General features: G+C 30.1%; 3 protein-coding genes across 4 annotated transcripts in view; 2 read left to right on the forward strand and 1 right to left on the reverse strand.

Moving 5' to 3' along the window:
• Positions 1 to 10186, reverse strand: LOC130448161 (DNA topoisomerase 3-beta-1). 2 transcript variants are annotated; one of them, XM_056785401.1, is made up of 12 exons: positions 9558 to 10186; positions 5343 to 5479; positions 4882 to 5289; positions 4474 to 4822; positions 4186 to 4386; positions 3941 to 4041; positions 3006 to 3229; positions 2673 to 2945; positions 2391 to 2608; positions 1236 to 1460; positions 1024 to 1179; positions 1 to 897 (listed from the first exon to the last, which is right to left on the reverse strand). In XM_056785401.1, exons 2-12 carry the CDS (start codon positions 5431 to 5433, stop codon positions 576 to 578), a joined length of 2568 nt encoding a protein of 855 aa, XP_056641379.1. In that variant the 5' UTR covers positions 5434 to 5479; positions 9558 to 10186; the 3' UTR covers positions 1 to 575. The 2 variants fall into 2 exon arrangements, with proteins under 2 accessions (XP_056641379.1, XP_056641380.1); XM_056785402.1 differs by lacking the exon at positions 9558 to 10186 and having other exon boundaries at positions 5343 to 5528.
• The window catches only part of LOC130448309 (plipastatin synthase subunit A), a 21149-nt gene continuing 14100 nt past the window's right edge, over positions 5638 to 12686 (forward strand). The window contains exons 1-5 of the mRNA XM_056785596.1: positions 5638 to 5844; positions 6067 to 6550; positions 7737 to 8009; positions 10044 to 10312; positions 10750 to 11070. Of these exons, the coding sequence (XP_056641574.1) occupies positions 5656 to 5844; positions 6067 to 6550; positions 7737 to 8009; positions 10044 to 10312; positions 10750 to 11070 (1536 nt within the window). The 5' untranslated portion in view covers positions 5638 to 5655. The remainder of the gene's footprint in view (positions 5845 to 6066; positions 6551 to 7736; positions 8010 to 10043; positions 10313 to 10749; positions 11071 to 12686) is intronic.
• On the forward strand, positions 6656 to 7730 carry LOC130448165 (uncharacterized). The gene is made up of 2 exons (XM_056785409.1): positions 6656 to 6964; positions 7056 to 7730. Exons 1-2 carry the CDS (start codon positions 6752 to 6754, stop codon positions 7170 to 7172), a joined length of 330 nt encoding a protein of 109 aa, XP_056641387.1. The 5' UTR covers positions 6656 to 6751; the 3' UTR covers positions 7173 to 7730.

The following is a 12686-nucleotide window of genomic DNA, read 5'->3' on the forward strand; positions in this document are numbered from 1 at the left end:
GTAGTTTTTCATACTAAATATGTTTCTAGTTGTACTAGAGCTTTCTGAGACTGTTTTTTGTTGATATTTGATACAAAATATGTACTAGAGTCTTGTAAAACTGTTTTTTGCTGGGTTTTCATACTAAATATGCTTCCAATTATAATACAGCTTTCTGAGACTGTTTTTTGTTGATATTTGACACAAAATAGGCACTAGAGTCTTGTAAAACTGTTTTTTGCTAGTTTTTCATACTAAATATGCTTCCAATTATAATACAGCTTTCTGAGACTGTTTTTTGTTGATATTTGACACAAAATAGGCACTAGAGTCTTGTAAAACTGTTTTTTGCTAGTTTTTCATACTAAATATGCTTCTAATTGTAATAGAGCTTTCTGAGACTGTTTTTTGTTGATATTCGACACAAAATATGCTACTGGGTGATTAAAATAAAACAACAGTTATGTTAATGTGAATTTAATTAATATTGTGAAATAAATAAACTTAAAAACATTATTTTTGCTAATATTCACATTACAATAATATATTTTAGAGTTTTATTTGAAATACAACAAAATAATAAAATCAGTTAATTGTTATACAAAATATGCTGCCAATTGCGCCATTTTATCTTTGGGCGGTCTTCCTTTACCTCCTCTACCACCTCTACCTCTACTTCCACCAGCTCTACCTCCTCTAAACACTCTTGGACGGGATATAACCGCCGTTTTCGGTCTATCCACTAATTTAGCGAATTGTGGACTACAGAAAACGCATCCTTTCGATTCATTGGAACCTTCTAGTTTATTTTTCTCTTGTTTATATTCAACATGAACCAACTGCGCTCCACAGTCGCAATTATCTTCAAGGATTGTTACTTTTTGGGCATCGTCAAAGAGGTTTATTATCGTATCACACCTAGAAATAAAGTATACGATTTTCAAGCCTAATTTGTAACCCCAAATGTTGATTTATAGTACTCAACATAACATTTTGATACATTCCAGATCAGTATTATCCAATAATTAAGAACTTGGTGACTACCTGTTACATCCCAGTTTCCATTTAGGCCCCGATGATGGATCTAGTACCAATACTCCGAAATCACATTCTGCACAATTACAAACTCCATTTGAAATTAAACTGTAAGGACACGAAGGATGCGAACAAGAATTACAACCGTTACCTTTCTTCATATCTCTAAAATATTTAATAACGTAGAAGTTTTAAAGAGATTAAGATTAAGAATATCTTACTTGAATGGTGGATTGTTGTAACAATAAGGACAAAACACGAAACTTTTTCCCTTATTTCCCATTGTCCAACAAAGTAATTCGAAATCGTCTAACGGACATTTTAATTCTTTGAATAATTTGATGGTTCCGCTTTGAGGTAAATTGTAAGTTTCGTCGCATTGTGGACAATGCAATCTGGCCGGTTTGGTTTGAATGTACTTCATGTACCTTCGACATTTGCCACACCTACAAAAATTTATAACAAACTTATATATGATTAGGTCTTTTTTCTTTCAAAATTTTTAGAATTTCTTATAGGAAAAATAAATTAATAATAATCAGGGGCTTCAGATTTGTTTTTGTTATGTTTCTTAACATTCCTATGGGAATTAGGACACTTCTCGGTTCTTTTATCAGTAAATCTTCATCTTTTTACAATTTTTTTCGGGTTTTAACTGTTATTCTAGTTCTTTCTCTAATATCTTGTTTCTACTATCTTGAATATTCACTTTTTTCATATCGACCTTCCACTGGTCTTGTCACTATTTGAGTCGATACCATTTCAACTTCTGGAATTTTATAAATTTAATTTCTTTAAACAGTTTGGAATTTTTTATAGTAACTTTAATCAATAATTAAGGGTCCAAGATTTGTTTCACAGCTTCTCGCCCATTCCCTGGGGAATTAGGCCCCTTTTAGGGGCTTTTTGGTTCTTTTTTAGCAATGAATCTTCATTTTTTTTATAATTTTTAGCTTCTATAATTCTAGTTAATTCTCTCCTTTTATTGATCTCGTGTCTAACTTCTTGAATATTCAATCAAAAAGTTTGAAATCGCCATTTTAATGTCTTCAATCGTTTTCAGTCATTCACAAATTTTTCTAAAATTCAATTTTTCTTTCCCACTTTTTTCCTTCTGAATGGTTTTGGAAGCATATCACCACCCATTCGACATCTAATGTATTCTTCATGTTCTAATTATATTCATAAATCGTTTACAAGCATTCCAATTATTGTACATGAATTTTTTTCTCAAATTTCCTGTTGTAGCTAATATTTTTTGATATAATAAAGTTTTACTACCATATACAAGTAAAAACCTTGCTCTATTACTTTATAAAAAAATTTCTAATTGTACCTTGTATATTGTAATTAGGTTAATTTTTTTGAATAATTACCTGGAATGTGCTTTACCGGAAGCGCTCAATGGAGAAAAAGTTACTTCAAATAGTTGATCCATACAATCGATATTCTTCACAAAATATTGAAATTTCAGTTTAAATATTTCCACGGTATGTTTCAGAACATCTTGGAAATTAGCTTTACCAACTGCTATTAAATTGAGTTGTTCTTCAACTGCGGATCTCATAGTAGGAAGAACTAATTCATCGTCTATCTAAAAATTAAAAATAGTATCCCGAAATAAATGAATTTTTCCCCTCGATTATTATACAACTAACTTTTTGATATCCATGTACTAAAACGATTCCAAGCGAAGTGGGTTTTAATTTTCTTCCACTTATAACGTTAACATAATTCCTTTGACAAATGTTGTTGATGTGTACAGGAATCGAAGCATCTGTACCGATACCATGTTTTTCCATCAATGTTATAAGTTCGGCTTCCGTTAGATAATCAGGGGGTTGTGTTTGATGTTCGGTTATCTTGGCATCTTTTATTGGAACCATTTCGTTAGCAGATAAATCCGGTAAGATTTCATTTTTCCCAATAGCCTTAACGTTAAAGAAAAATATAAATTTTCACTCATCACACATCTACTAAAATCTTTTTACCTGCCATGGCATGATCGTTGTAAACCCAGGTTCTATCAAAGATTTACCATGAACTGAAAATTCTTCCTCATTTATTATTAAAACAGCTGTAGTTATAAGATAACGACAATCTTTGGCAAGAGTTCCTATAAAATGTCTAGCAATGTAGTCATATAGTTTCCATGCATCACCATCCAATTCGTTCCTGGTAGCCGGCTTCATAGGTGTAATTGGAGGATGGTCACCTTTAAAAAAATTACAATTACTGACTTCACAAACACTATAAACTTGGACCGAATAGAGAGTAGTACGGTTATCTTCAACAATTCTACTAACAAAACCTATGAATTAAAAATATATGCCACCTCTTCAATAAAACTACCCTTCTCACTGGACAATCTACAGCTTTCTTTCCAAGTCACAAAGTCTAACGAACTTCAATATCTAGCTTCAAAAAGGTCACATTCTCCATCTTACAAGTTTTCTGTGGTAATTTGGGGTTTTTTCCTCTTCCATACACAATCTGCACTCATATTCATACCATGTACACCAAGACCCATAGAATCTGTTATGTCCCCTTTCTGGCTGTCATACTGAAGAAGCTCTAGCTGTTAGAGATCTTCATCTCCTATTTCATACTCTCCAAGGTGTATTGCTCTGAAGTAGTGATTCACAATGTGTTCCTCTGTCCTCTGCACTTGAGCCAATAGTATTCCAACAGGATTCCTGTAGGAAATCCAGTGGGATGTTATGGCATATTTTTATCAAGATTTTGATGTTTCTTAAGCCAAAAAGAAATTTTTTGGGGTGATTAGTATCTACTAAAGTTATTCTCTTCCAAAAACTTCATTTTACTGAAAATCTTTCTTGTAGATGCACCTTCCTATACCACAAAAATCTTTTAAAATGAATATTAATAATTTTATATAAATTTCTGGAAATTTTGAAATTTTTACCTGCATCGTGTCCCGATTTAGGTCGATTTATCCCGTTTTTTAATATTTCTTTAACTTCTAGTCCCCATTCACTACTATTCTGTTGTTGTTGCAAAGTACCCCTGAAATATTTGTTTAATAATAAAAAATATGAAGAATTTAACTTAATTTTGAAATAAAACAACATTTTTAATTAAAATTACAACGAAAGTTTATAAATTTTATATTATTTTAAATGTTTTGTAAATTTTAATTCAATTACTTACAAAAGATCAAAATTATCTGGATACTTTGTAGTTTCCGTTCTGGGATAACTAATATAACCTTGAGTATAAAGTTTTTCTGCAATTTGCATAGCGTGGTGAGGTCCCATTCCTAAACCAGAACTAGCCACTCTCATCAGTTCAACAGTATTTAAAGCAGTTGGTCTTGATTTAACTTTTTCTTTCGATGTTACACTTACCACTCTAAGAACATTAAATATACTTAGTTTTCACTATTTTATATATAAAAACTGAACATTTAAGCACAAAGTATACAATAAATCGACTTACTTAGCCTCATTTTTATCCTTCACCAGTTGCAAAAACAAATTTGCAATTTCCTTATCAAAACTCCTGACTCTTTGCCACTCAAGATGGACTTCTTGTCCTTCCTTAGTGGTAACAGTAACTTGCAAACACCAGTAAGTTTCTGGTTTAAACGTCTGAATTTCATCATGACGTTGAACACAAAACCCTAATGTCGGAGTCTGGCATGGTCCATAAGATATAAGTGAAGAATCTAAATCCCCGTATCTGCCTTGAAAAAACTTTGTTTGAAATCTAGTAAAAGCACAACCGATTCGAAGATCAAGCTCTTGCCTCGCGTCTACACTTCGTGCTTCATTTTCATTTGGATGACCTAAAGATATTTGTAAGACATTTATTTGCTAAATTTCAGGTTAATAATGTTTAAATCACCTAAATTATTGAAAGCTGCTTTGATGTCTTTTTCAGTAATTGCAGAAAATCTGGCTCTGTAAGTAACATTTGGTGAATAAACGTTCCCCATAACACTGTTGGCAATAGCGCCCATGACTTCAAAGCAAATGTTTTCTCCTTCTTTGTCACAATCCAACCATAAAACTACGTGATCAACACCCGTGGATTCCTGTGCTAAGAATGCCGGCATTTTTAATTTAGGCATCGCTTCCTTTTTCTCAATAGGACATGAGAAAAGTTCTACAGGATCCACTCTATCCCAGTTGTTATATTTGCTTATAAAATCTACTCCCAAAACGTGACCGCATACTGAGGTCATTTTAAATTTTGCAGGTACATTCAGAAAGGTACCAGTCCATTCGTGTACAGAGCAAGCTCCATTAAAACCTGAAAATTTCCTTTAGGAATAAAGTGAATCTTAATAATGATTTTAGGTATACCTTTACGGGTACCATTTTTACCGTTGCTTAATATATTTGCAAGAGAAGCTGCTAGAGATGGTTTTTCAGCAACCATAAATACAGTCTTCATTATGATACAATTATATATCTATTTAGTTTTTTGAAACTAAAAAAATCTAAATATAAACATAACCTAGTTATCATGACGTTAGACCATCGATCTACAGTTACAATGTTGTCAAATGATATTGAAAATATAGGCAATTCTTATTACATTTAGTCTTGATTTTGCCTATCTTATTATCTTTACATCACTATAGCAAGAGTTATTTGGGATAAGAAAAGTAAAAGTATGTTGAGATTAATATTAATTGTTGCATTTTTAATTGGATCAACAAGTTGCAAACGTCCCAATGTTCTGTTTATAATCGTTGATGATTTAAGACCAAGTTTAGAATGTTACGGAGATAAAGAAGCTGTTACACCAAATATAAATAAATTGGCGTCTAAAAGTTTTGTGTTTAAAAACGCATTTGCACAAGTAAGTATATCAATTATATTTCAATTGTTAATTTTCAGTATTTATCACAAGCTCTTATTTTTTAATTAAATATCTTGAAATTTACATACTAAAAAAATCAATTTGTTTACGTACGTAAATCTAATCAGCTGATTTGAACATGCGCGGAGAGGTAGTTTTCCCAAGAGGGTTAATTCATTATATAAATTATTTTATTTTGTGTGTGTAATGTGTTATTTACAGCAAGCTCTTTGCGCTCCTAGTAGAAACTCTTTATTAACGAGTAGACGTCCCGATTCTCTTCATTTATACGACTTCCACAACTATTGGAGAGATACTGTTGGAAATTTTACAACAATCCCTCAACATTTCAAAGAAAATGGTTATTATACTTACTCTATAGGAAAAGTATTTCATCCAGGTAGTACATCGAATTTTACGGACGATTCTCCATATAGTTGGAGTACTAAATCATTTCATCCAAAAACTGATACATTTATTAACGCCAAAGTTTGTATTGGAAAAGACGGAAAACTGTATAAAAATTTAATTTGTCCCGTTGCTACTGAATTTCAGCCGTACGGAACATTACCAGACTTGGAATCTCTAAACGAAGCGATTCGATTTTTAAAATATAAAGATGAAATAACGCAATCTAAACCGTATTTTCTTGCTGTTGGGTTCCATAAACCACACATTCCTTTTAAATTTCCACTAGAATATCTCAGTAAGTATTCATTTATAATAAATTCGAGTCAAAGGAGAAATTATAAAATAAAAAATTTATGTACGCCTATGGATTAAGCAGCAATACGAAACGTCAAAATATCGATTTAAGGTTATGTTATAATTTTTACACGGTATTTTCAAAATTGATATTTATACGTATATAACATTTTTTTATTTCGTATTATTAAGAAGTTTTGTTATGAAAGGTATTCGAAATTTGTCTGCTATTAAATCTAAACTGATATCTAATAGTATTGAAGATGTACGTGTTGAAAAAGTTTTGAAAATTTCTTTAAACGGTGATTATGCTACATTACAATATGAAAAAATAGGTGATAATACGTATGATTTAATACATACGAATATACCTGAACAGTATCAAGGTTATGGACTTGGAACGTTATTTGCTAATGTAAGTAAACAAAAACTTCATATAATGATTTATTAATTTATAACGATATGCTGTTTAGTATTATCATGTTGTATATGTATTTTTATTTCAGAAAATATTTGAATACTTGTCAAACAAAAATGCAAAATTCAAATTGACTTGCGAATTTTTAGAAAAAGTATTTAACGAAAGTGGTGATAAGTATAGAAACTTTGTTATACCAAAATAGTTTGTAAATATTAAAAATTATGTTTTTATCTATTAGTACTGTTTATTTAGTCCACAATAACAATTTGTATATATATAAATGATAAATAAGAATGTAAAGTTGAAAAAGTAGAGGAATAATTATTATAAACAATGTACTTATACTTTGATTGGAATATTGATCTTAGAATTTCTTTTTTGAAGCGGAAGATTAAACAAAAGCTTCTCCTTTGACTCCCTTGTCTGTTTATTTAATTTACAGAAAATAACAAGTATACATTGCCGGTCAAAAGTTTTTGCCCGCTCCCTAATCCATTCATTCATTATATTTAATCTGTTTCTTATTCTTCAACCCTTATTTTCTATTCAAAGACTTGAAAAAATAGCTAGTTGGTCAAAGATTTTCCAAAAATTAAGAGACTATGTTGGCAATTAAGTTATTCTTGTCCCCTGGCACCTCGTTGATGATAATTATCATCAGCTTGACAGAAACAGTGTAACGTAGTGTGATATATAGGATGGGCAAAAACTTTTGACAATATGCTAAAGGTAAATTGGTGATTATTAGAAATTTTCCATATTTTAGAATTTCATCCAATTGAAAATATAACTCTCCCAGTTAACAGGAGACGTTCAGCCACTCTCCCTACAGTCGCATGGAGTTCTTGGATAGATATAAGATGGAGAGAGGATATAAAGCAATTAAACGTTTCGTTTCCTTTCGGTCCGATGCCTGATGAGACGATAAAAAAAATAAAACAGGCGTATTATTCATCTGTGACTTACATTGATGATTTGGTGGGGAAATTGATGAAATATGTCAAAAGAAACACCATAATTGTGTTCACCTCAGATCATGGTAATTATATATAATTTTTTGAGGTTACGAACTCGACTAACAATGTTTTTTTTTCTAAATTCATTCATAATATCATCATCTATCACGTTAAGTGTCAACTGAAACTACAAGTGAAAAGGCGAGGTGAAGTCTACTTCACTTCAGTTAATCCCAAGCCCTTTCTAAATTTTCAGTTGTTTTCATGGTTTACAGAGCTTCTTCTTCCACAATTTCCATTATTTTTTATTATGTGTCTTTTGTTTTATTACCTACCATTTGATTCCTCGTTATTTTCCTGCCATGTTTATTTTTTCTATCCAGGTTTTCTTTATTTGTTTTTTTTAATTAATACTTCATATATCTTCCGTGATAACCATCTCAGTTGCACTTTTGCCCCCAATTTTCCCTTATAAAGTTATTTCTTATTATATCACATCCAATTTTCTATATCAATAATTCGATTTATATTTGAATCACCCTCGTAACAAAAGGTTAGTATTTGTAGATATAAAACATCGTTTAAAGTAGCAATATTACCACTATCTATTCTTATTAATTACCTATCACATAATAAAGTCAAATTTTCTCTAAAAATTCATGAGTAAAGTGTAAATGTAAATAAAAATTATCGGAATGGCAATTTTAATAAATCGATTTTATTTGTGACATATGTGACAGGAGCTGTCGTTTAATAACATACGACATTAACTCTATGGTTCTTTTTTAATCTGTGGCTAGTTGCCTATACGACTCATTTATTTTCACAAATAAAGAAAAATATCGGTTTTAATACATAATCAAGTTATCGTTATAAAGACAACATTGTGTTTTCAAAAAAAAAAAGTGCCTAATAACCCTATACAATAGACTACAAGAGTGTTAACATCAAACACCGCCATTGTTAGAACAAGTCACAGATCACTTTCCGAACAAAGTTTTAATTGCGTTATATAGATTGTATATATGCTTATTGATTTGCGATTTTTTCGTACTTTTTTTCGATAAATTTTGCAAAATGTACAAAATACATTACCATCTCATACAATAGTAAACTAATTACTGTTTAAATAACAAAACACAAACACTACCTCACAAACTTTGTCTGGAATATCACGGACGTGACGTCACGTTCCGGCTGTCTATTTGGATGTTACATACAGAGCGAAAAAAATAAAAATTAACTATCACCACTTTATAAAAAAGGTATAATTTGAGGTTAGAAATAACAGGTATATTTTGAATGCGATAATATTTGAAAAAATCTATGATTAAATTCGATAACTCCCTATTAATTAGGAATTTAAATTAAATTGAATAACCTTGGATTGTTTCTTACAATCATATCACCAATATTTAGTTTATTCATGTTTCATAAAAAGCTATTTAATTCAAATATATGGTGATTAAATTTCGAATTACACGGAAATTCTAACACGTTAAAGTAAAAAAAGAAGTTACTTGAAATTAGACCTTCAATTTAATCACCTCCTATTGTTAGATATATTAAAAATTACCTATTATACTAACATAAGGATTAAAATTAGAAATCAGTGTTTCTAGATAACTTACCTTGTTGCCAATTAGTCCACTTTTTAATAAAAACTGATAGTTGTGAATTAAGCCACAAACAAATTCCATTGAATAAACTTGTCCATGCAAATATAAAATGTCTTATATGATTTTTTTCACGTGAATCACTAATTTAAATCTACCAACTCAATTAAAGTTCTATATGACACACATTATCAAATTATGTTAAAATCTGACAATTATGTGTAATCTGGCAACGCTGATTCGAATATAATTCACGGAACGTAACTTCAGATTCAAAAGTAAGTCTTCGAATATGTGTTCTGTGGTATGTTCGGTCTATCAACTAATTTATCTGTCAGTTGTAGATAGCTTCTATATCACCACTTACCTTGTTGCCAGTTTCTTCACTTTTTAATATAAACTGATAGTTGTGAATTATGCCACAGACAAATTAAGTTAGGTAGTAGACTTTCACATTTTATATTATATTTTGATTCAAACTGTCAACAAAAATATTTTAAGGATGGTCTATAGGGGAACACGGAGAATTCTCGAAATATAGTAACTACGATGTTGCATCAAAAGTTCCTTTATTAATTCGAGTTCCAGGATTATCAGAACGTGAAGTAATTTTTCAACAACCAGTTGAATTAGTTGATTTATTCCCAACGTTAGTAGACCTAACACAAATTTCAAGTCCTTTAAAAACATGCCCTTTAAAAAAAGTGGATATTACTTGTACAGAAGGCAAAAGTTTGATACCTCACATGGTATCAAAAGTTAAAGGAAAGGTAAATATAATTAAAACACGTTTTATTGCTTTGTATATACAGGACGTATGCTTTAGTGTTTGTGCTCAATACATTTTTATTTATTACGTTAAGAATTTATATTTACTTGTAAAGGCGGCAACGTCGCCTGGTTGCGAGCTGGTCGCTAGGCCGACAAGACGTAAAAAAAAGAAGAAGACTTGAATAAATACACATGTTTGTATCCATTATTCGCACATTTTAATTTTGATTTAAGTTATTTAATAGTGCAAGTATAAACTCTCAACATTTAGAGACCTTTTCAAATATGTAAAAAATGATATCAACGTGGTAATTGATAGAGGTGGTGTCAAAGATCTTAAAACACGCCATTGACTGAAGTATCTAAAGTGTATTTTCGTGAAATGTTGAATATCGAAATATTCTGTATTTATAAATATGTTTGAAACGAATTTTAGGAAATTTCTCATCTTACTGCATTTACTCAGTATCCGAGATCGGGCGTTTTTCCGTCAATACACCCCAACAGCGACGAACCCAAACTAAACGAAATCAATATCATGGGGTATTCTCTTAGGAACGAAATTTTCAGATACACAGAATGGGTTGAATTTTCCACGGAAACTTTTAAACCGGACTGGAATGTCGTATACGGGAGAGAATTGTATAATCACGTGATAGATACAGACGAAAATATAAATTTGGTAGACAGAGACGGACTAAGAAATATTACTAGTGATTTGAGGAAGAAATTAATACTGGGTTGGAGATATGTCAAAGTTTAAATAATTAAATTTCCATTTATTTTATATTGTAAATAAAATTTCATAATAAATATTGTTTTTACTTATGGGAATTTTTTATCCGCTTTCGTTGAACAATTTTTTTAAAAAATCGATTCTAATTCATGATAAAAAAATTAATTTCCGATTATTTTCAAATAAATTAATAATCGATATCTCGATTCCTTAATTCTGATGCTGCTAATAAATTGAAATTATCCCAAATTCTTGTATAAGTATTGAAATTTACTATAAACAAATACATTTTGAACTTCACCTGCTAGAGAATCCATTGTGTTAAAAAATATCGATAAACTTCTCTACATGCATCGATATTTTTTAAAACAATCGATACTATATACTTTGTTTCACTTGCACCTCCCCAAACTATTAGTTCTTCTTTTTTCTATAACTTGTCATCTATCCATGTAAGTATACAGTAACCTTGAGTAGTTGTAAGTGTGTAAGAAATTATTCAATGGAATTGGCTATATAAGATGGAGGAAAACGATCACGTGAAATTGTGATAAACGTTGAATTTTCAATTAGAACTAAATTTGTTTCAATAAATTAATATCAGAAATGAAATAAAATAACATCAATTTTTTTTCTTCTTTTTTCATTTAATAAATTTGGTTAAATACAGGAAACATTCTTACACAACATGTAATTTTAGTGTTCAAAGTGACAGTTGACATGTATGACATTTGATTTAATTGTTACCGGATTGATTAACTATATTGTGTACTGATTAGTAAAAATTCTAAACTTATTCGTTATTATTTTATTTCCTCATTTCACAATTATTTAACTTTCTATTGTATCTATTTGAGTACTTTTCGGAAACCATGCCGTAACAGCTGATCAGTTTCTGAACGTTCTATCCTGTTGTTACTTCACGTTTCTTGTAATGTAATTAATAATTTTATAGTTCTATGTTTACAGATAGTTATTTTTATATCAAAGTAACCCAACAATTACTTAGTTCACAAGAATTAATTGTTGATTTAAGAGTAACAATAGTTGAAAACAACAAAAACAAATTAAACAGCCGATCGTATTTATTCACTAATAAGCCGCAGTGGTGCCAAATTTATAAGATGTGCTTTAAAATATATATTGTAGTTCTTTCAAGAAAAAGTATGTTTTTATTCACCAATGTGATTATAATGTTTTAAAAATATATTAAATCGACAGAAAACGATAAATACCAATTATTGTTATAACAATACTAGCGCGAAACACAAAAAAATTACATAAATATTATGAAATTATGTAAACGATAAAAATTGTGTTAAAATATGATAATTTATGTGTAATCTGGCAACACCGACACTGGTCCAATTCGCCCAGTTTTCAGTGAACTTATTACTTTCCGATCATCCTCGAGGTAAGCCGATAGTTTCCGAAAGACTTCTAAAAAGATTGTAAACAAGCAACAAGAAAATATTTATCACCGAAATAAGTATCATATTTCAAAAACAACTCTTTCTTCTAATATAAACTAATTCTTTATTAATATATTTTCAATATAAATAAATTTATCTACCAAATCAACACCGATGAAGCGATTAAATGTGTTGTTTACTTATTAAATTGTATCGCGTATAATA

This window comes from Diorhabda sublineata, chromosome 8, assembly GCF_026230105.1.
Source record: "Diorhabda sublineata isolate icDioSubl1.1 chromosome 8, icDioSubl1.1, whole genome shotgun sequence".
Lineage (NCBI taxonomy): Eukaryota > Metazoa > Arthropoda > Insecta > Coleoptera > Chrysomelidae > Diorhabda > Diorhabda sublineata.

What these genes read in the sequence shown, in the direction of transcription:
- LOC130448165 (XM_056785409.1), top strand. Translation starts at nt 6,752, where the DNA reads ATGAAAGGTATTCGAAATTTGTCTGCTATTAAATCTAAACTGATATCT. An exon ending in TTGGAACGTTATTTGCTAAT is followed by an intron (nt 6,965 to 7,055) that starts GTAAGTAAACAA and finishes TTTTTATTTCAG; the next exon opens with AAAATATTTGAATACTTGTC.
- LOC130448161 (XM_056785401.1), bottom strand. Translation starts at nt 5,433, where the DNA reads ATGAAGACTGTATTTATGGTTGCTGAAAAACCATCTCTAGCAGCTTCT. An exon ending in TAAAAATGGTACCCGTAAAG is followed by an intron (nt 5,290 to 5,342) that starts GTATACCTAAAA and finishes GGAAATTTTCAG; the next exon opens with GTTTTAATGGAGCTTGCTCT. An exon ending in TAAATCGGGACACGATGCAG is followed by an intron (nt 3,230 to 3,940) that starts GTAAAAATTTCA and finishes ATTTTTTTAAAG; the next exon opens with GTGACCATCCTCCAATTACA.